Below are 22,323 nucleotides of genomic sequence, written 5' to 3' on the forward strand. Positions count from 1 at the left end.
ATAGAAATTGACAGACATAAAGAACTTTCCAGCAAGGTTTATTTCATCCAACAGAAAACTCATCAAGTTAAAAGCTTCAGGAGAGGTTTCCTAAAGGAAATGGCCCAACATGCAGGAATTACAACAGCCCATGCATCACACTGACAGGTCTGTTGTATTAATAGCATTTTAGTGGTAAGAGTCTTCTCAGGCAGTCTAGGTGGATCAAGACCTTACAACGAATGCCAAATTTCCTAAATTCTACTAGGCCAGATTCTCAGAGGATGACCTCGGCAGAATCAGCACTAAGTTTATAGCAACAAAAGTTGAGAAAAATATATTTCCAGGGGTTGCTGAAACATTCCTTAATTTGGAAGCTTTTCCCAAATGTTGAGGGAAAGTCTTGAAAGTTTGTAAAGATGTGCTTGTGAGAGCTGAAGCTGTGCTTTACAGTGAACAGCAGTTATGTAAGGTAGCGATTTCTGGACCAATAGGAAGGCACATTACATTATAGTGCATTTCCATCTCTTTGCTATGATCACAATAACCTTTCCTGTTTCCCAAAGTGTCTTTTGCCTTTTTTTTCTTTTTCTTTTTTTTTTTTTTTTTGCTATTTTGTATCTTTCCTGGCTAGAATATCCATTTCATGAGAGAGATGTGTCTGTTTTATTCACTGTTGTATCTCTGGCTTCTAGAACATGGTAGGTACTCAGTAAATGTTTCTTGAACGAGTGGCTCTGTAGGAGCAAGCCCAGGGATTTCCCTAGATACCGCATTTTCCCTCTTTCCTTCCAGCTGTTTTCCTGTGTGTTATTTTGAGTGTGTGTACTTGGAAGAGAAATGGGGAGATGTCTTAGAGCAAGACTGGACCCAGCAGAGGCAGTGTTGTGGAGCTTTGAAGGTTTTTCTTTGCTGCTGTGGATAACAGACTTCTGTTGCCAGGTTAGGGATGGGGACTGGGAAAATGTTGAAGAGGGGAATTGAATCAACCTCGCCTGTCTCACAAGGCTCTACCACATTTGGTGGTTTCACAGTGTGAGTTTCTGTCCGCAGGGCACTCCGTACCAGGTTCATGTTTGTAGGTTGGATTTGCTCCCAGAAATAAACCCATTAGTCTGCTGTTGAGTGGGGCTTTCATTTTGTTCTGCCCATCCCCCTCCTCTCAGCCCCCTTTCAGCCCCCCCCCCCCCCGTTGAGGTTCTGTGAAATGAGGTAGCCGCCTGCTTGCTTTATGATTTTGATTTGTTAGGAAAAGTTGATTAGCTTTGCATCTTGAGGTTGTCCAGTTTTGATTGATTTTTGAGGTATGGACAGAATCCAAATAAAGCAAAGACCTCCCCAAAACAAGAAACAGACAAAAACCACATAAATAAAAACAAGAAAACAAACAGAGCCCTCGGCAGAGAGGGAGGACGCTAACTTTTTTGGTGAACACCTTACCTTGATTTGTACTTTCAGTGTACAGCTGAAAGTGTGTGTGTGTGTGTGTGTGTGTGTGTGTGTGTGTGTGTGTGTGTGTTGATATCAGTATATTCTTGTGGAGCGTAGGAAGAAAAAGCAGGGTGAGCAGAGAGGCCAGCTGTGCAAGAGCAGCTCTTTAGGTGTCCCTCGCCTCTGCCCTGTGGGCAAAGACAGCTAATTCTCAGATGATGTTGTGCTGGCAGGCTTCATTTGTCAACTTGTCACACCTAGGAAAAGCAAACCTCAATTGCCAAATAGGACTGACCTGTGGGCATGTCTACAAGACATTTTTTGATAGTTGAGTATGGAGGATGCACCCTGGGCAGGTGGTCTTGGGTTGTATAAGAAAACAGGCTGGGGGCTGGGGAGATGGCTCAGTGGTTAAGAGCACTGGTTGTTCTCTCAGAGGACCCTTGGTTCAATTCCCAGCACCCACATGGTGACTGGCAGCTGTAAGTGGAAATACCCCCCCCCAAGTTGGTTGTGGTGTTTATCACTGCAGTAGAAACCAAACTAGTACAGTTGTGTTTCTGTGAGTGGCTCTCCTTTCTGAGAATAGTCCCAACAGATGATGGCATGCTCACCTGTTGCTGCCCAGAGCACTGGGAAGCTGTGTCTTTACTACCCCGCTCCCACCCCAGCAAAGGTATCTGCTCAAATTGCACAGTGAATCCTGACTCTAAAAATTCTTGTGCCCATTCTATTGGTGAGTCAATTGTCCCCTCCTTTTTTTTTCTTGTCCCTTTGCTACAGACCATAAAACCATGGGAAACGCAGAAAGCCAAAATGTAGACCACGAGTTTTATGGAGAAAAGCATGCCAGCTTGGGGCGCAAACACACATCACGTTCTCTGCGCCTGTCACACAAGACGCGGAGGACACGGCATGCTTCCTCTGGGAAGGTGATCCACAGGAACTCCGAAGTGAGCACCCGGTCCAGCAGCACGCCCAGCATCCCCCAGTCCTTGGCTGAAAATGGCTTGGAGCCCTTCTCCCAGGAAGGCGCCCTAGATGACTTTGGGGATCCCATCTGGGTGGACCGAGTAGATATGGGCTTGAGACCTGTGTCTTACACCGATTCTTCTGTCACTCCCAGCGTAGACAGCAGCATTGTCCTCACAGCAGCCTCTGTGCAGAGCATGCCAGACTCGGAGGAGAGCAGGCTTTACGGGGATGACGCTACATACTTGGCTGAAGGAGGCAGGAGGCAGCATCCCTATACATCCAATGGGCCCACGTTCATGGAGACGGCGAGCTTTAAGAAGAAACGTTCCAAATCTGCAGACATCTGGCGGGAGGACAGCCTGGAATTCTCACTCTCTGATCTGAGCCAAGAACATTTAACAAGCAACGAAGAAATCTTGGGTTCCACGGAAGAGAAGGACTGCGAGGAGGCTCGGGGGATGGAAACACAGGCGAGTCCGCGGCAGCTCAGCACCTGTCAGCGTGCCAACTCCCTGGGTGACTTGTATGCTCAGAAAAACTCTGGGGTAACGGCAAACGGGGGACCAAGGAACAAATTTGCAGGCTACTGCCGGAATTTGGTATCGGATATTCCCGATATTGCAAACCATAAGATGCCACCAGCTGCTGCTGAAGAGACTCCTCTATACAGTAATTATAACACACTTCCCTGTAGGAAATCGCACTGTCTTTCCGAAGGTGCCACCAACCCACAAATTAGCCATAGCAACAGCATGCAAGGCAGAAGAGCAAAAACAACCCAGGTAAACCCACTGAAATCTGTTTCAATATTTTGAAAGTGGTACATGGTTCTTAAGAGTGCATGAATTTGCTGTTATCAATTTCTCGTTTTTAAATGGGGTTTGCCCTGCTTATCTGGAGGCTGCTGCAGCTGACATAGCTTCAGCAACGCCCCTCACAGTTTTGTGGTTAAGGAGGTGAGGATTAAGGGAAGTGTATGTAGGGGGCTGGGGGGGGGGTGTGCTAGGAATGGAAAGAAGGCTGATTAAGTTCATACTAGGATATTGCCTGTCGAAACCAGTCCCTCAGCAGCACCTTTCTGACCTGACTTTCTCACTTGGTTCTTTCTGTGGACATGGTGGGTTGCTGGCACTTGCTTACTTCCCCATTGCAGCAGGTGGCAAGAGGTTTGTAGGCAGCTCCTTTGAAGAGGCATTTTTTTGATACAGGGCAGGCTCTGGTCACTTGTCAGCTTCCCTCTGGGGTTGGCAGGCTTGCTGTCTTAATAGGAGTCATTTCAATTTTCTGTTCCTTGCTATGTGGCCAGCCCTGTCTCTGCAGGGAGTTGCAGCAGAAGGAATAACATGGGTGGGTTCCCGTTCCTCCTCTGCAGCCAGTGCAGTTGACCTCCTGCAAACCCTGACTTCTAGTAGCCCCTCTGAAAAGTGGGGGTAAGGATGCTCAGCTGGCCGCCTAGAGGGTCTAGTGCAGAGAGCGGGAACGAACACTTCTGTAAAAGACCTGGAAAGAGTCTTACCAATAAGAGGAAGGCCTGCTGGCTTGGCTGGCATAGAACTGAATAGGAGGGCAATGGAGTATCAGACAGCCCTGTAGGCTTTGGTTGTTTTCTGATGTTACTGTTACTTAGGCAGAACTCAGGGAGTTTAGGACTCTGACCAGATTGAGAAGGATTGGTTGATTGTGCCTCAGGCTGAAAATCCAAACTGGGCCGGCCCATTTGCTTTGAAAGGCATATTGGGTATCAGGGTGACCTGCAGAGCACTGCAGGCAGCACTCTTACTTGCCCAGGAGGGGGCATGCTCCATCCTCTGATATTTCACCATGGTCAGTAACATTGGCTCTGGCAACATCACTTCTGTGGGGTTCTGAATAGAAGGGACAGGTGGTAGGAGGTCTGGGGGAGCTGGTAAAGGGAAATTGGCGTGTGACTATTTCTTCCTGAATATGGTTTTGCTGATGCCATCAAAGCCACAGCCCCTGGTTTCACTCTTCCTATCTGGCGACTTTGGGCAAATTTCTTCATCTACTAAAGGGGATGATGGGTCTAGGGCTGTAGATCAGTGACAGAGCACTTTCCTGACATTCAACAGGCCCTGGGTTTGATCCTCAGCACTGTAAACATGGATACACTAAGTAGGGATAATAAAATGACTTTTTGAGAAAATGGAATGAAACCGTGCATGAATCTTAACACCTCTACTTAGGAAGTAGCCAGTTGGGGAGAATTGGTTTGCTGTTGTCGTTTTCATCATTAGTGGTGCCCTATGGGTTGCAGACTCAGGGCAGTTTGGTGTTGTACTCAGACCTTGTGTTAGTGAGATACCTGAGCCTTCATCTGAGGAGGTAATCAAGAAGCTTGCATATAGATGCACTGCCTGAATTTTAACCTGTTTCTTGAGTTGAGATTGTAATGACAGAAATGACAGGATAACCCCTCACCTTGTGATCCCTCTAACTACTCTGAGGGTTACTCCCGGACTGTCAGTTTGGCAGGTAATGGACAGGTAGGTGACCTATTAAAATGGCTGTCCTGAAGTCATCTGTCATCACAGGACTGATTCAGAGAGATGCTGTGTGGACCTTGATATTGAAAGCTGCACTGACATACCACCTTTGGCTGGAGCGATGGCTACACAAGGCCTTTCTCTGTATTCTATATTCATTCACCTGCATGTGGCTCTCTGTCTCCATGGTTCTAACACTGGAGACAGCCAGCCCTCCCCTTGCCCCCACACCCTGCTGGCTGATGAGGGTGTGAGCCTTTAAATTACAGCCACCCAAAGCAAGAGACTTCTTCCCTCCAGATCCAGTCCCACTGAATGCTCCCATGTGAAGTTGGGATATGAAAATTCTATTTCTTGGCTTGTCGCCCTCTGAAATTGTTAATATACGGAAGTGAGATCATCTAAGCGTGGCAGTCTCATACAGTCACTGCTTAATGTAATGCGAAATGCAACAGACAAGGAATCCTAAGAAGGTCATTTGCATCCTGGCTTGCTGCTTATCCACAGGGTGACCTTGGGCAAGTCACTTCCTCTTATGGGCCCTTCTCTGTTCAGGGAGAGTGACACCAGCCTCAAGCAGGGTGGCTAGATGAGCCAAGTGGGATGTCATGCTTTTAAACCTTTTGTGGAGCCCAGAAAATGAACGGAAGTATTATTTTTGTATTGACTTTATATGTTGAGTGAAGATCTTTAATGACTTGAAACAAACCCCAGAATTATGCACAACACTATCCATCCACCCACATTTTCCTAGTCTAAGTTTGAGCCCACTGTGTTCCAAACAGTGTATTTTAAGAGACAGTGGGTGGGGAAGCTTCCTTGAAAAGAATTTTTTTTCTTTCCAAAGTTTGTGACCCAGGAGACCTCTCAAGCGAGCTTGAATCATAGATACTCCTCTCCTTGTCTGCCCTGGTGATGTAGTTCAATCTCTAATAGTCCTGTTAACATCTCAGTACCTCCCCACTCCCCCCGAAAAAGTTCCTGGCAAACATTTGGCCCAAGAGCATGACCTCTCAGCCTGGAGAAAATACATTGCATCCAAAATAATGTGGACAATTTCATTTGATTTGAAAATGATCAAAAAATAGTTTTGGCCATTCTTCCTGTTTTTTTGTGCATATTCAGTGGTTGGATTTGTTATTGAAATGGGCAGGCTGTGGAGTTCACATGTAGGCTCTGAAAATGACATGTGTAGGACAGTATCTGGCACACAATTATTTGTTTAATCCATGGTTTTAGAAGGATGTGTTTTGTATGTCCACAGATGTTGGACATTAAGTTTGTACCGAGAACAAGTAAAAATACAGCCTCACACTGTTGGGGTGGGAGTTACTGTTACTGACTTAGTAAAAGTTCATAATATGTTGTTCTTTGGATTTCACTGTTGGCTAGTCAGGTTTTTGGCCTGAACTTGGCTCTTTGGTTACTATTTCTTTGTTTCCAGACCAAGGACTAGGCAGCCTAGGATCATGTAGAGTCAAGGTACCAGTGTATCTGACAGCTTAGAGTTGGAACCTATTGCCTCTTGGTTATTTAACTTCATGGATCTTGGTGCTTCTCAAAGGAGGCTGATGGGAAGAGTTGAGATTTTAGGAGGAAATGATGAAAAGCCCACAACATAGGCTCTCACATGTAACAGAGACTCACTAATGGTTGCTTTAGTTGGGGTGGTGAAGTTTGGCTCCATGGTCTGGAATTCAGCCCTTCTGCGGTCCTGAGGCTTTCAAAGGATGGGCAGGAGAGGGCCACAGTAATTGATGTTCCATCTGTCTTATGGCTAGGTACTGAGTGTCTGAGGGAGCGTCTGATGGAAGCATTGGCTTGGAACCTTGTGCACAATGGAGGGGACCTTCCTTCATCCAAATGGGAGGCCAGAGAATGTAACTTGTTTTTAATTGAGCATGTTACAAGGAGCCACAGTATCAGGAGAGCTAGAGGGGACCTGAGCCTAGGTGTGGTGCTGCTGATCAGGATGGTAGGTTTGACTGGCCAGTTTTCAATACCTCACCATTGCCAGGAATTGTGTGCACCATGGTGTCCAGTGGGAGTAGGATTAGGCAGAGAACTCTACTGGGGGGGGGCGGGGATTGGGATGATTCATTTCGGTAGTTTCAAGACACCAGCTTCCTGGGAGGAACCTCACAGATCACCTCTCCACATGACCCCATAGCTTTTCAGAAAGGCAAGAGGACTTAAGGAGGTTAGGCAACAAAGTTTCAAAATCCAGTCTTTGGACTCCACAGTTGCCCCTTCCCTCCAGGCACAACCCTACCTGGAGCTACCTCCTACAGCCTCAGACTTTACCATCCAAAATCCTCAACTCTGGAACAGAAGCAAAAATGGACTTGTTGGCCAAGAAGAAAACAATTACTTCCCACTCTAGGAAAATTCTAGAAGTTGTCCCTGATGTTTTCTTTGTTGATGGTTTTAATAAGATAAAGAATCTAGAATTAGCAGAAGATGATCTTGCATTTCTAGAAAAAAATTATTTTGATTTAAAAAAAAATTTGTTTGGTTTGACTTTAGACTTAAATGCCTAAGAAATAAGTTTATTTCCTGAGCTGAAAATTGGTACCCATGCTGGGTGTGGTGGTGCACGCCTTTAACTCAGCACTTGGGAGGCTGAGGCAGGTGAATCTCTGTGAGTTTGAAGCCAGCCTTGTCTACATAGAGAGTTCCAGGCCAGCTGCCAGCTGATGCCATAGGGAAACCCTGTCTCAAAAAGACCAAAAATGCCCCGCCCCCAAATGGTACCCACAGGACCCACAGCAAGTCTTAACCTTTGTCTTAGACCCCTTTGAGAATCAGCTGAAAAATGTGGACCTTGCTCTGACATAAACACACGGACCACTCCTTTGCACATCATCTTCTAGGTCCCCTAACATCTATGTTTAAGAGTCTTAATTTTAATTCTTCATTAAACAAAATATTTTCATGTGCAATATACTTTGAGACAGGGTCTCCCTGTAGCCCCAGCTGGCTTGGAACTCATTATGTAGACCAGGCTGGCCTTGAACTCAGATCTGCCTGCCTCTGCCTCCCAAGTGCTGGAATCAAAGGTATGGGACCCCACCCACCGGTGGAATATATATTTTTTAAAAACCTGTCTTTCTGTCCTTTATCTCGTTTGATGCTTTTTTTAAAAAAAATATTCTTTTTTTTTTTTTTATGTGTATGAGTGTATTGCCTGCATGTATGTGGGTGTACCCGTGTCGTGCAATGCTGCAGAGGTCAGAAGAGGGCTTTGGATTCCCCTGGAACTGGAGTTAAGGACTATCCATAGCTGCCATGTGGGTGCTGGGAATTGAATCCTGGTCCTCTGCAAGAGCAGTCAGTGTTCCTAACCGTTGAGCCATCTCTCCAGCCCCATTTTTTAAAAAATCATTTTGTTGGTGCTTTCCTTTTTGTTTTTTTTTTTTTTTTTGGCATGTAAATCCAGCAATGAAATATTTATTTTGAAAACAAGTCCATCCATTTCCAACAAGGACATAATCTCCTTTGCCAAGATCTCTTCTGAGTGAGTGGGTGGGCCGGTGAGTAGTTGGGGATGTCAGCAGTCCTCTGACCCCTTTGTTCTCTTCAGAAAGAGTTTAGATTCTAAAACGCTTCTGTGTATATGGGTTATATCTCAAAATAGTTATCACCTTAATTGAAATAAAAATGTAAGGAATGCTAATTAATTCATTTTAATTAGGAATAGGCCCATTTTTCATTCACATAAACACTTTTGCATTTAAATTTTCATGGTCTAAAATTGAATATAGTTGTGTGGATAAGAGGCATTGTTATGTGTGTTTGTGAATTTTTGTGACTTCCGGGTCACTGGAAGACTTCAGAGTCTCTGATCTCATCTACGCTGTTAAAGTGCACAGTGCACTACTTGGCTATAGTGCCCGAGGAGTTGGGCTGCAGAGACCTCTCTGCAAGCATCTCAGGGACCCCAGGTCCATACCTAGATTGCTGTTCATTTTTATTAGTACAGATTAGGATAGGTTAAGCCTGTAGAAAATTGCAGTTAATTTAGTACAACCAAAAGAGAAAAGTTTGGGGGCTAGAGATGGCTCGGCTGTTAAGAGCACTGGCTGCTCTTGCAGAGGACCTGGGTTTGATTCCCAGCACCCACATGGGGGCTAACAACCGTCCATAACTCCAGTTCCAAGGGAACCTTGAGACCCTCTTCTGACCTTGGGCATTGCATGACATGGGTACACTTAACATATATGCAGGCAGAACACTCATACACATAAAATAAAAATAATAAATAAAATCTTTTTTTTTCAGGGGAAAAGTTTGTGCCCCTCAATTTAAAAGTGTCACAACAATGTCTATGTATTGATTTTATAGTGTAGCAGTGGAGTTAGGGCTGAAATGAGATGGGCATCCTACAAGCAGAAGTGTGAGATTCGAGGGCCTGTCTACTATGAAGGGCTGATAAGATCTCCAGGAACCTTGGAAACACTTGCCCCACCCCTCATTTTTATGTAGGCCCAATTGGAACACCCACTGACAGAGGGTACTGCTTAGCCCTTAAGATAATCCAATTTGCCTCTCTGAGTTTATGTACTTCAAAAAAAAATTAAAGAAAAATTCTAAATGAATTGTGGTTGTATCAACACAAGGCACCACAGAACTGGACTGCTTGAAAACTGCAAGTTTAAACTTCACAGTGAGGACTAATTTGTCAGCTCAACTTTCCCAGAGTCTAAGCCGAGCTTGGCATGACTAAACCTTTACATCAAACTCAAATGTTTTTCTGAGTTTTTCCACGAGAAGCTAGTTTCCTTGTCTTGAAATGGTGGTGGGAAATGAGTAGCAGTTAATTCATTCAGTAATTATTTTTAAAGCGCCTACCCCATTCCAGGTGCTATTCTTAGCACTTGGGATGTACCGACTAGAAAAGATCCTGAGCTCATGGAGATAGTGGTGGTAAAATGGGGGTGTGTGTGGCAGAACACAGATAGCTCAGTAAGTGATGTGCTATGGAGGAAAGACTGTGAGTGACCAGGTGGCATGGGATGTGGCCCGCAGCTTCAGATTGGGAGGTCAGGGCATGACCTTGTGGCTGTGGTGGGGCTTGATAGAGAGGAGAGAGCTGGCTATTGAGCTGTGAGGTAGGAGGATACCCTGCACTTCTGAGGAGAGGCAAGGAGCCCAACAGGACTGCAGGCTAGTGCTGGAGAGGGGAAGATGCCATGGTACAGAGGCGTTGGCACGGGGATTACAGGAGGGAATTATATGCAAAAAAAGGGGGAACAGGGATATTTCTGGAAGAAAGAGCAGTTGAAGTGTGCATGTAAATGAGTGTCTCGATTTCTCCCAAAGATCAAATGCTAACGCTGGCCGCTGTGGAGGGTCTTGAGTGAGTCTATGGAATCCTTCCGATTGTGCATTGAAAAGCTTACCTGGCTAGAGTGTGCAGTGATGGACAAGTGGAAGGGAGTTCATTATGATAAAGGATATGGATCTAGGAAGGGAAGAAAAAGGACCTGATATGGGGTCCATTGTGGGGCAGGAAGTAGAGGAATGACGACTCCAAGATGGAAGCGCATCTACTGAGAAACAGCTGAAGGGACAGGGGTTGACTCAGCTCGCTGCTATGAGCACTCTCCAGTCAAGAGTTACCTAAAGCAATGTTCTGAGTACTTGCCAACTGATACTGGATTCCCTTTTTAGCAACAGTAAGAATTTCAGTTCCAGGGGTTGTATTGAGAGAAATTGTGAGTCACTCCCATTGGGAATCATTAGAGAAGGAAAGACTGTTGGAAACATAAAAAGCCATGAAGATTTTTTCCTCGGGAAAGGAAGAGAAGGAAAAAGAGGGCTGGTCTTCTATTTCTAGAAAATCAGGAATGGTAATTATTAGTAAGGCCCAATAACTACTAATTCACAGTGTAGATTATGTCAAAATTTTCTTATTAGCTGTGATGTCTGTGAATGTGAAAATAATGAAGAAGCCTGGTTAGCATTAGGCTCCCACCAATCTGCCTACGTGTTTTTCCATGAGACCTTGTTTTTACCGGATTCCTTAGAGACAGCCTTCCTTCCATGTTGGTGCAGGAAGCCAGTAGCTGTGGTCAGAGAGTGCTTTTTGTCATTAGGCTGAGGTGTAAGTAAGGCTACGGATGGTGATGACAGTGATTAGTGTTCATATTTTGTTGTTGGTATTATATGCTGAGCAAGGTCTGAGGCATTATTCCTGGTTAACTCAATCTCACAGCATCTTATAAAGTGTTTGTTAAGTAGATGTTGACATGGCTCTGTGATAGGGCTTGCCTAACATGCACATGGCTCTGGTACCGAAGAGAAACCAAAGTGGACACCATTGCTGCTCTTATTAAACAGATAAGAAACTGGGGCTCAGAATAATGTACCCAGAATTGTTGTTTTCTACATGGAGATTATTAAAGGAAAGCATGCTGAGTATACCCAGGAGAGAATACTGGGAACCAAAGGGCCTCTGTGTGTGTGTGTGTGTGTGTGTGTGTGTGTGTGTGTGTGTGCGTGTGTGTGTGTGCGCGTGTGTGTGCGCGCGTGTGTGTGCGTGTGTGTGCGTGTGCGTGTGTGTGTGTGTGTGTCTTGCCTGTTAGAGGAGAATTCTTATGTTTAAGGGACGAGGAGAAAAACCATAGGAAGCCCATTTTAGAATTTAGCAAGGCAGAAATAGTTTATTCAAGGCTTCTTCAAGCCAAAATTTCCTTGCTCTGTTGAAATTTGGTGAATTCTCTTACGCAGTATTTTGCTCCCTCTGAGCAGATATATTTGAAGTAAGCCATTTCCATCAGGGAAATTAAAGTGACCAAGAAAACCAGTTTCTAATTGCATTTGACTTATAGCTACAAGTGGCCAATTGATTCTGCTGGTCTCGGAATTGTCCCGGGGTCCTGGCACTTTGTAGCTAATTAGCTTTTCAAAATTGTGCCTGCACATGGGCACAGGGAACTGTCCCTTGGAGCATTTGTTTGTAAGTTGTCCTGGGGAAACATCTGGAGACTTACTTCATCATCCGTTTGTATTCATGTTGGTGACCCTCCCGTTTTTAAGACAGTGGAGACAGGCTTTGGTTTTGCCTCTTGCCATTTCAGTACGGCAACTCATTTAATCATCTGTTGCCCAGCTTAAGTGGCCCCATAGACTCTTGCCTGGCAGCTGTCGTGTGTTTTGGGCTACAGCTGGCCTCTTCTGCATCCAGTGGAATGGGAACTGGTGAGTTCTCTGAAAACCTGGTTTGGAAGGATTTGTCTTGGGAGAGTGGGATTTAAGAATATCCCTATCCCTTGAATACTGTTCATAGTTGGAAATCTCTTCAATAGCGTATTTCTAACATGAAGACTTGGTTTTGAGCTGTTTTGCAAAAATCTCTGCTAGATTATATACTGTACTGGGAGTTGTTTCTGTCTGACTAGGATCTTACCATTTGATTTCCTGTCACATTCTTCCTCTCCCAAGTGCTAAGGATCAAAACCAGAGCTCACACCTCTGACCACCCCCGTTTTTTTGTGTGCATGGTGGCATGTGTGTATGCATGTGTGTTTTGCATGTGTGGGTAGGGGTGCACATGTGTGAGAGTATGCATGATTTTGCATGTCTAGGTGCATGCATGGGGCGGAAGTATGCATGCTTGCTTGAGGCCTGAGGTGATCAATGTTGGGAACCATCCTCAGTCATTCTTCTCCCTTATTCATTGAGACAGGGTCTTTCAGTCAAAGGTGTGAGGGATCATTGCATTTGGTACAAAGACTACAGGGCCTCCCAGGCCATTATGCCCTGGTGTCAGTCTTCTGTACTGCTGGCTCCTGGGAAGGACCTGGAGGTTGCTAGGTGCTTCTCCTTGAGGGGAGAATCAGGTTTCTCAGTTGAGAAATTGCCTGGAGGAAGGCAGGAGGGACCTTTCCAAAAGACCACAAGAAAGTTTGTATCACAGTGAGGCTAAGGGAAGAGCACTGAGCAATGTCTCTGGCTGGATTGTCCCACTGACCACCCTCATGGTGGGTTGGCTTTGGTGTTCTGGGACAGCCCAAGCTTCATGACTAAATAGGGGTTGGAGGAGGGCACCTGACTTCTCTATTTCCCAATGGATTAGGTCACATAGTCATTGATGGGAATCACTGAGCCTGATTAACCTCTTCTGGGATGAGGTGGAGTCCTCTTGGGCAGATCCAAGGGCATTCCCCAGTGATTACACTGAGCCATGTGCTTCCAAAGTATGTGAGTTCAGCTCGAGGCCACGGTCTTCCTACCTAGAACAATCTTGGCCTAGTTCGGTTTGGTGACCATCTCAGTTGAACACTCCCAGCCTGGCCCATTGCAAAGTTACAGCTTCAGTTGGCATGAGCAGATGTTCTGGTCTGACACAGAGGTGAGTGTCTATAGAATACTTAATGTTCATTTTACATAGAGAGAGAGAGAGGGGTGAACGAATGGTCTGTAGGATTGTCATGGGCTTTAAACGGCAGGCTGTTGAGGATGGCCTAACAGCTCCTTTCCTTCATCCTCTTAGCATCTCTTCAGCTCTTCCGCTTTCTAGTTTCTGCTCTTTGCTGTGCAAGTTAAGACAAACAGATGAACAGTCACTTGGCTTTTCCCCAAAGAAAACTAGAGATGTTGTTGTTAAAGTAGGCAAGGCATGGAGTTGAATAATTCAGTCAAAAATCTGGTCCCATGTTGCCTCACAGCTGAGCCATGGGGATACCATATCGTAGTAGGAAGAGGTTCTTGGAAATTTAAGTTCCTATCTTCCATCTGCCACCAGCCAGACTTGTGACTTTCTGAGTCGCAGTATTCGATGGCTTTACAAGGTTCCTTTTCTAGGTTGCTGGAAATTACAGGATACTTGGGGCCAGTTCTCCCCTTCTTTGTACTGAAGTATCTCCTTGGATATAAAGCATGTTGCCTATACAGCTTTTCTTTCTCTTGTCGAGCATTGTGCCACTTTGCATTTTCGAGGCCAGTGGTGTTTATAGCTGGTTCCTTCATACGTAGAAGGACTGAGTTTAGGAAATTCACAGACTTCTACTCTTCCATGACTGTGGTTATCTAGAATTGTCCAATTTCCTTACTGTCTTATATCTACTGGGAAGCATATGGTAAATGTCTCTGCCAGGGAGAAATGTGGGTTGATAATAGTATTTTCCTTTTTGTGTAGTGGATTTTTGCTAACTGAATCTGGGTTCTTGGTGACCATCCATAGCTGTTATTCAGCAGGAGAACAGAAAACAAAGTAACGGGAGAGCAAGTACAGGGCGTATTAGTCAGGTTTTCACAGATATAATGAAATGCCCAAGGCTGGTTAATTTGTAAGGAAAAGAGATTTAGCTCTTAATCTGGGAGGTACAAGAGCAGGGTTCTAGCATCTGCTGGTTGTGTTGAGGTCTTTCTGACACATGGCATCATGGTGGGAATCTATGTGAGAGGGAGCGATTGCATGATGAGATGGAGAGTGAGAGAGATTGAGGGACTCTGGTCAGCTCTTTTATAGCACCTCCCTCTAGAAGGAATACCCTGAAGGGATACCAGCATTGATCTTTTCAAAGGGAGAAGCCTCCAGCGACCTAAATACTTCCCATAAGGCCCCGCCTCTGTTTTCCCCTCTTCTGGGGTTCCACTGCCTCTCAGCATTGCTGCACTGGGACCAGGCTACCCTTGGAGAACAAACCATATTCAAACCACAGTTGCATCTGTGGTTTCTTTGTTTCTGCACTTCCAGAGGTCTGTACTCCATTTGCTATGGGGCTGGTCTGTAGAAACTTATTCATTTACACCCTGCCACCTCTTCCCACCCCTTCCTGCTCCTTTTTGGATTGGGCTAGGTATGTCTTATAGTTGTTCTGTAACAGTTTTTCATGATCATGAACCATTGTAAGTTCAAACTGGCTCAGGCCCACAAAGGTAGAGGCCGAGCACCTGTGCACCTGGCCCAGGACAGTCTTGGCTGTCGTGTTGCTTATTCTGTTTCATTGTCTCAGTGTGGATTTGGGTTCAAAATACTCCTTTTCATGACAGTTGAGAATATACATTTAGGTTTTAAAATTTATTTTGTTTTATTTTTATGTGTGTGACTTTTGCCTGCATGTATACTAAGTGCACCATGTGTGTGCAATGCCCACAGAGGCCAGAAGAGGGTGTCAGAGCCCCTGCAACTCTAGTTACAGGTGTTAGCCACCATGTGGTTGCTGAGAACCAAACTTAGGTCCTCTGTAAAACAGCTAGTGCTCTTAACTGTGGAGCCATCATTCCAACCCCCCTCCACCATTTAGTTTTTGCATGCTTCAACCACAATTAGCTATTTATAAGGCTAAGGGATCAAAAAATGGTGACACTACCAAACTGTGGCTTACTTTGCCTTCTTGTCCCCATCACACTCAGGTTTCTCTTATCTTCCTTTGAGAATGATCAGCTGGTTTCTCATCCCTAAGGCTGTTGCTTTGTCCTGTTTGGTATCATCATTTAATTATTGTTTCTGGACATGCCTGTAGTACTTTAGAACAATTATGATTCTGATTTAAGCATCTTACCTGTCTGTCCTGGAAATGTTGAACTGGAGTACAGGGGCAGCTCTGGATGTTTCAAATGCTCTGCAACTGGGCACTGATACACCAGCATCTTGACAGTTACCCTGAGTGGTCATGTGGCCCAGGGCAGTGAGTCGCTTGCTTTGGGCTCCTGGCTTCCCGGCTTTGAAAGGGCAAAGTTATTGGAGAGGTGCAGTGAATCTGTGGTCCCCACAGACTGATTTAGCACGATGCAGAGCAAGAGGCTGTTTTCCTGAAGTGAGGCTGATTAGGGCATGAGGTCTCTTACCTGCTCCTGGAATATAGGGCCTTGCTGGGTGAGTGGGCGTGCTAGCAATGTGTTTAGTCACTCCATTATAAAATAGACTCCCAAGCAGGCCTTTTATTTTATTTAAAAAAAAAAAAAAAAAAACCAGCTGTAAAGACCTGGTTATTACATTTTAACCCCGACCTCCGGAACAAATAATCTGCCTGCTGAATTTCCTGGAGTTCAAGGCCAGCTGAGGGGTGGCTGAGGGCTCTGAGCTCCCTCAGCATGTTGGTGGTAGAATCTCAGTAGCTGATTTGCCAATTAGCTAAGTCAGAGAAATGATAAGCTCTTTGAAGTGTTCCCTGTTCCTTTTATATTTCTTGAACATTCAGAATCATTAAGCTGCGTGCTGGGCGGCTGAGGGGTTGTTTCCTGAGCTGCTCCGCGGTGTGCTAGTGTGAGGAGGGATCCCTCCAGGAGCTGTACAGGGCCCAGGCTGGACCTTCAGGCGCTCCCAGGTTCCTTCCACGCGTGATGCATGTCTGCTTCTCTCTCCCTTTCTGCCCCCAAGGATGTTAACACAGGCGAGGGCAGCGAGTTTGCAGACAGTGGGATTGAAGGGGCCACCACCGACACGGACCTGCTGTCCAGGCGATCCAATGCCACCAACTCCAGCTACTCGCCCCCCGCCGGCAGGGCCTTCGTGGGCAGCGACAGCGGTAGCAGCTCCACTGGGGATGCAGCACGCCAGGGGGTGTACGAGAACTTCAGGAGGGAGCTGGAGATGAGCACCACCAACAGCGAGAGCCTGGAGGAGGCGGGCTCTGCCCACAGCGACGAGCAGAGCAGCGGTACCCTGAGCTCCCCGGGCCAGTCGGACATCCTGCTGACCGCTGCGCAGGGCACTGTGCGCAAGGCTGGCGCGCTGGCTGTCAAGAACTTCCTGGTGCACAAAAAGAACAAGAAGGTGGAGTCGGCCACCCGGAGGAAGTGGAAGCACTACTGGGTGTCCCTGAAAGGTAAGGGGGGCAGCCGGCTGCGCTCTGGGCCCGTCAAGGGCTGTTTCCCATGGTACCCACATAATGGGGTTTCCTTATACACTATTTCATAATTGCGTATTAAAATATATTCTCTCGTGGTAGAAACACTTACCATAGGATTTCCATATTTCAAAAATAGTCAAATCCTGGGGTGAGAATATGAAGATTAGGACGGTCATTGAAGATCTGAAGAACCTCTGGTTTGGGACTTTTTTTTTTTTTTTTAAACGGTCCTGGGAGTTGGACCTAGGGCCTCTCACATGCCAGGTAAGCACCCTACTTCTGAGTTATACCCACACATTTCTGTTTATTTTGAGATACTAAGTTGCCCAGGCTGGGCTTGCCTTGTAATCATCAGACCTCAGCCTCAGGTATAGTTGGAATTACAGGTGTCAGCTACCACACCTGGCTGCTCAACACACTTTTAGCTGAATGACACAGAATTATTGACTATAGGCAGGTCTGTACAACTTATTCATCTGACTTAACTGAAACTTTATGAAATGCTCCTCTTAGTCACTGTCTCCCCTGATAATGGCCCCACTCCTGAAAATGATGTTTTATTTTCTTTCTTATGTTTCATGGTTGTCTAAGTTTCATTTCTGTTGCTGTGATAAAATACCCTGACTAAAAGCAATATAGGGGAGGAAAGGGCTTATTACTTACAACTCCAAGTTGTGGGATCATTTGGGGGAAGTCAAAGCAGAACTCGGGTAGCTGGTCACAACACATCCATAGACAGGAACAGAGGAGTGAACAAACCCATCCATGCTGCTGCTTTTCTTTGCCCTCATCTAGCTTTCTCCTTTCCTGGATGATTCAGAAGCCCCTGCCGAGGGAGTGGAGCTACCCAGGGTGATCTGGGTCTTCCTACATCAATTAACAATCAAGACAGTCCCCCACAGACATGCCCACAGACTCTCAATTGAGACTCTTTCTAGGTGACTCTAAATTATGGCAAATTGACATTTCAAACTCAACGGTACAGTGCCTAAGTGAGGGGAACAGGTCACATCCAGTTTTCTCATAGACCGCTGGTTCTGATGACGGTGTTGAAGCAGAATTCCCCTCTAAAGTTTTCCTGTGAATTGTTTGTGTTTGTGCCTCAGAAAGTGATTGTTATGGAGGGAAAGCATTAGCTGGAATCCAGTAAAATTGCTTATGTTTTCAGATAGAAAAAGTGGTAGAATATCACTCAAGTTAGAGGATTCAATCTGATAACAGAATGCCTAAATCATTTGTTTCTGAAAATGCCACTATTTTATAGTCCAGCTGTGCATTGATGTACTCATGGATACTCACACAGCAGACTTACACGTATCACTTGGTTCTTAAATAATCACAATACTTTCATGTTGCTGTTCATTCTCATTTGGCAGCCATCTGTGAAGCCTGTGTAGATGCCCCCCCGCCCCGCCCTGTATATGTCTCTATAATAGAGAAACCAGATAATTTGATATTGGCTCTCACTAGCTGAGGTCAGTGTGGGATTATCCTGATTGTAGAGGTCCAGACCTGCCCAGATCTGTGCTCAGTGAGTTTAGTGCAGACCCGAGCAGTATGTGCAGATCACCCCTGAAGGATAAGTCAGGGATGGGGTGGCCCCCTGTTACTGGTGATGTCAGCTGTTTTTTTTTTTTTTTTTTAATGCTTGATAAAGCAGGAACCTATGTGCCTGATTAGACATAGGTTCTGCTGCATGTCACAGACACCTGGAATGAAAAGGGGAAGGACAAAGCCAGACAGAGAGAATTCCTACCCACAGCTTATAGTAACTCTGTCCTGTGAAGTCACAGGGGCCCAAGGTCCTCTGTTTTGTTGTTCCAAATAATTCCTGGAGCATTATTGTCAGTGTAATGTAGGGTTCCTGCTTATAGAACACATGTGTTTATCCTTTGAGGAAACTTTGTAGGATTGTTATTGACCTTTTTCATTCATGACTGATTTGACTTAATTTGAAAATGGTTCAGAGGTTGTGTCTGGGAGCCCTGGATCATGCTGGAATCTCTGCTATGGTGGGATGGGATGAGATGTGGAAGAAATTCTCTGCTACTCCACTCTTCCTCTCCTCCCCTAGAGGTCCATACATCTGTTCCTCATCTATCAAATAACACACAATTCCTGGGGAGACATGACCATACCTGTATGCACCCCAGATAGAGAATCGATGACAGACTAAAGTAAGGATACTACTAACCCACAACTTAGTGAATCAATATGTTTATTGGGGTTACTTATAGGAATGTGGGTGAGGGGTTACCTACAGAAGCAGAAATGACTCAAAGACAGATGCATCATCAGAAGCCCACCCCAGTATGGGTGACAGCTGGAACCCTGTGTATTTGCTGGCAGCTCAACAAGTTGGAGAGTGTCTTTTTCAGACATCTCGGTCATTCTGAGCCTCTTCAGGCACCTTGGCTGAGCTAGCTGTCTAGGCAGCCGGCAGTCCTTACTAGCTTATATAAGCTTGGGGTGGGAGGAACCTAGTGCATCTGGTCAGTTTCAGTGACTTCCTGAGGCTTCTGAGTTGTTTGCTTCCGGAGTCTTAAGGACCTTCCACTATAGGATGGAATGCTTCACTCCCTTTAGCACATCCTGAGATTTGATGAGCTTCTCTGCCTGATGCAATGTTTTATCTTGGAGGACATTGCTAAGTAACACCATCCCTTCATTCATTTCATTAGTGCTGAGTGCTTAGAAACCTGACATGAAGACTTCCTGCATCCCAGTCACCTGTGGTGTTTTCTGTGTTCTGCCTACCTATTCATCATGAGGTTTGGAGACAGGCACCCATGTTATCATGCTTGAGCTGCCATAACAAAGGACCCCATGCCAGATGTTGTCAGAAATGTGTTCTTTCACAGCTAAGCCTGAGGTGGAAGTGTTGGGGAGGTTGGGTTCTTCTGTGGTCTTCCGTCTTAAGTTGGATGTGGCTGCTTTTTCCCTTTGTAACAGCTATGTCGCATGCCCGGCTGATAGGACACTGGTCAGATGAGGCTCACTCACTTCACCTTAATTGCCTCTAAGAGTCGTATCTCCAAATATGATCCCATTCTGAAGTGTCGGGGGTTAAGACCCAATGTTGAAATTTGGGAAGGGGCAGGATTTAACCTGTCAAAGACCCAGAATTTGTGGCTTTACCCAAGCTCTGTAGGCAGTCCTTACTTTGAATTTGAGAACATCAGTTCATAGTAGAAAATAAAAATAATTAGGTGACTCTTTTTACTTGGGACATTGCAGAGAGGAATATTTTGTTTCTGCCTATTTCTTTAAATGACACAGGAAGCCATAGTATAGCCATTGGGGAGCACTGCCAAGGAGCCCATTGGAGGAGGGAATCTTCTCAGACTTGATGAGCCCGATCTGAGTGACACAATTTGACAGGTTCCAACTTAGAATATGGAGCCCCGAGCCCTTCGAGTCTTGATCCCGACAGACCCCCATTGACCTTTAACATACTTAGAGTGTCCTTGCTTCCCAACAGCTGCTGACTTTTTCTTAGCTATGCTTTGTTATTGAAGGGGACTAAGCACCACACCTGGGATCTCTGGGTAGACAAAAGAATTCATTTTGAAAAGACGGTCTAGAATTAATCTCTGGAGTGATGTTGTGAATGGCTGAAGAGCATAAAGATTATGTTCAAGTTTAGATGGAGATAAACAGACTTTTTTAGAGAGTGTGTGGTTCTTGGAGTTGTTGTTTCATGTTAAGATTAACAATGAAACAAGTTGGGGCCGGAAAGATGGCTCAGTGGTTAAGAGCACTGACTGCTCTTGCAGACAACCTGGGTTCAGTTCTAGGGGCTCCAACATCCTCTTTGGGCATTGCACAATATGAGTGCACTTATATCACATGTAGGCAAAGCACTCATGTACATAAAAATAAATTTAAATTTTTAAAAGATAAATCCTTATGTTAAAATTTGGGTTTAAATTTCAGTATATAAGTGAAGTACATACTATTCAGTTTTCTGCCTCAGTTTTATTTTTCTCATCATCACAGAGGAAACTCATGAGTACCTTCTTTCTATGCCTTAAGCCAGCTCAGATTAGAGATAAAGATCAGAAGCTGGGCATGGTGATTTGTGACTTTAATTCCATCACTCAATAGGCAGAGGTAGGTGGATCTCTCTGAGATACAGACCAGCCTGGTCTACGTAGCAAGTTGCAGGCCAGCAATGGCTACATGGTGACCCTGTCTCAAACAAGCAAACAAAAATTTAGTAGAAGATTTTTATTAGTTACTTTTCCTCTTGTTGTGATCAAATACTCTGACAAAAGCAGCTTACAGGAAGATTTGCTTATTTTTGCTTACAGTTTGAGGTTTGGTCTGTCATGGTGGTGGGAAGTGGAGGCAGCTGGTCACATTACACCCACAGTCAAGAAACAGACAGAAGCACTCTCTTTTCTTTAAGCAGTTCAGGCCCCCAGCCCAGGGAATGGGATGCCCTTAGGGTGGGTCCTTCCAACTCTCCATTAACCTAATCAAGAATAACCACAGGCAGTCCCAGAGGCTAACCTAATCTAAATGACCTCTCACAGGTGTGCTTGGAGGCTTGTCTCCTTAGGTGACTCCAGATCCTGTCAAGTTGGCAATCCACACAGCCATCACAGGACTTGACCTTAAAAAAAAGGGAAGCCAATGTAGCTTGAATTAAGGAATAAACAATTCAAGGGGTTCCTAAGTGACGAAGACAGTGACAATATCATGACATCATGAATCATGACATAAGGACTTTTAGGCAGAGCCCATGGTAAAACTGTGCCAAGAGAAAAAACGTGTGCAGAGTGCGCAGTGCACATTAGGATGCTCTGTTGGGCTCTGTTGAAGATGGTGTGTTGAGCAGCTGTTACATGGTACTGTACTATGCTACAGGGGAGGAAAAATTGCCTTTGAACCAATGTGGATATTCCATTAAGCTGCTTCATTCTGCATTACGTGTGAACAAACTTTTGTTGTAACCAGGTATGTTGTGCTTTTGAGGGTTTTGTAGTTCCCATAAAGTATGGTCCTGGCTTGGAGTAAGGAAGGTGACTGAAATGGCTGAGTAGCTTATGTTGAAGCTGTAGAAGAGCTCTGCTGTTGACTTAGTCTTACCCAGACTTTGATGTAGGTTAGTTGAGAAAAAGCATTCCACTAGTAATCATTACTGTAAGTGAGCATCTAGACCAGACAGTGATGGAGCCACTTGACCGCAGCCTTATGAAATATTTCTGTTGATACTGTCTCATTAGTTTCATAGTACAATTAAGTATGGGTCAGGAATCTGGCTTCCCTTAAACCTTCCTACAAGTTCTACACATTTCCTCTTTCAGGAAGAACAAGGACATGATTTAGTTCTAGAAAAAATACAGATATGATCTGAGGTCAAAAATACATAATTTCTTGGGCTGGAAAAATGGCTCAGCAGTTAACTGACTGCTCTTGCAGAGGACCCTGGTTTGAGGCTCAGCACCCACATGGTAGCTAACGACCTCCTGTAACTGCAGTTCCAGGGGAATCTGACTCCCTCTTCTGACTTCTGTGGGCATAGCACTTGCAAGCAAATAATATACTCATACACATAAATAATAATAAATAAAAATATTAAAATATATATCATTTTTTTTCTTTATCTTTGTCTTTTTTTTTTTTTT

The 22,323-nt window shown here is 45.1% G+C and overlaps 1 protein-coding gene across 3 annotated transcripts in view; it reads left to right on the forward strand.

The window, feature by feature from the left end:
* Window positions 1–22,323, forward strand: part of Tiam1 (T cell lymphoma invasion and metastasis 1) — a 425,562-nt gene that overhangs the window by 283,066 nt on the left and 120,173 nt on the right. For all 3 annotated transcript variants that reach the window (XM_017798903.2, XM_029564903.1, XM_008835990.3), the window contains 2 exons: window positions 2,194–3,167; window positions 16,219–16,666. In XM_017798903.2, coding sequence (XP_017654392.1) covers window positions 2,205–3,167; window positions 16,219–16,666 — 1,411 coding nt within the window. In that variant the 5' untranslated portion in view covers window positions 2,194–2,204. The remainder of the gene's footprint in view (window positions 1–2,193; window positions 3,168–16,218; window positions 16,667–22,323) is intronic.

The sequence above is a fragment of the Nannospalax galili genome, unplaced genomic scaffold, assembly GCF_000622305.1.
Source record: "Nannospalax galili isolate Female #2095 unplaced genomic scaffold, S.galili_v1.0 scaffold136, whole genome shotgun sequence".
In the NCBI taxonomy this organism is placed as follows: Eukaryota; Metazoa; Chordata; class Mammalia; order Rodentia; family Spalacidae; genus Nannospalax; species Nannospalax galili.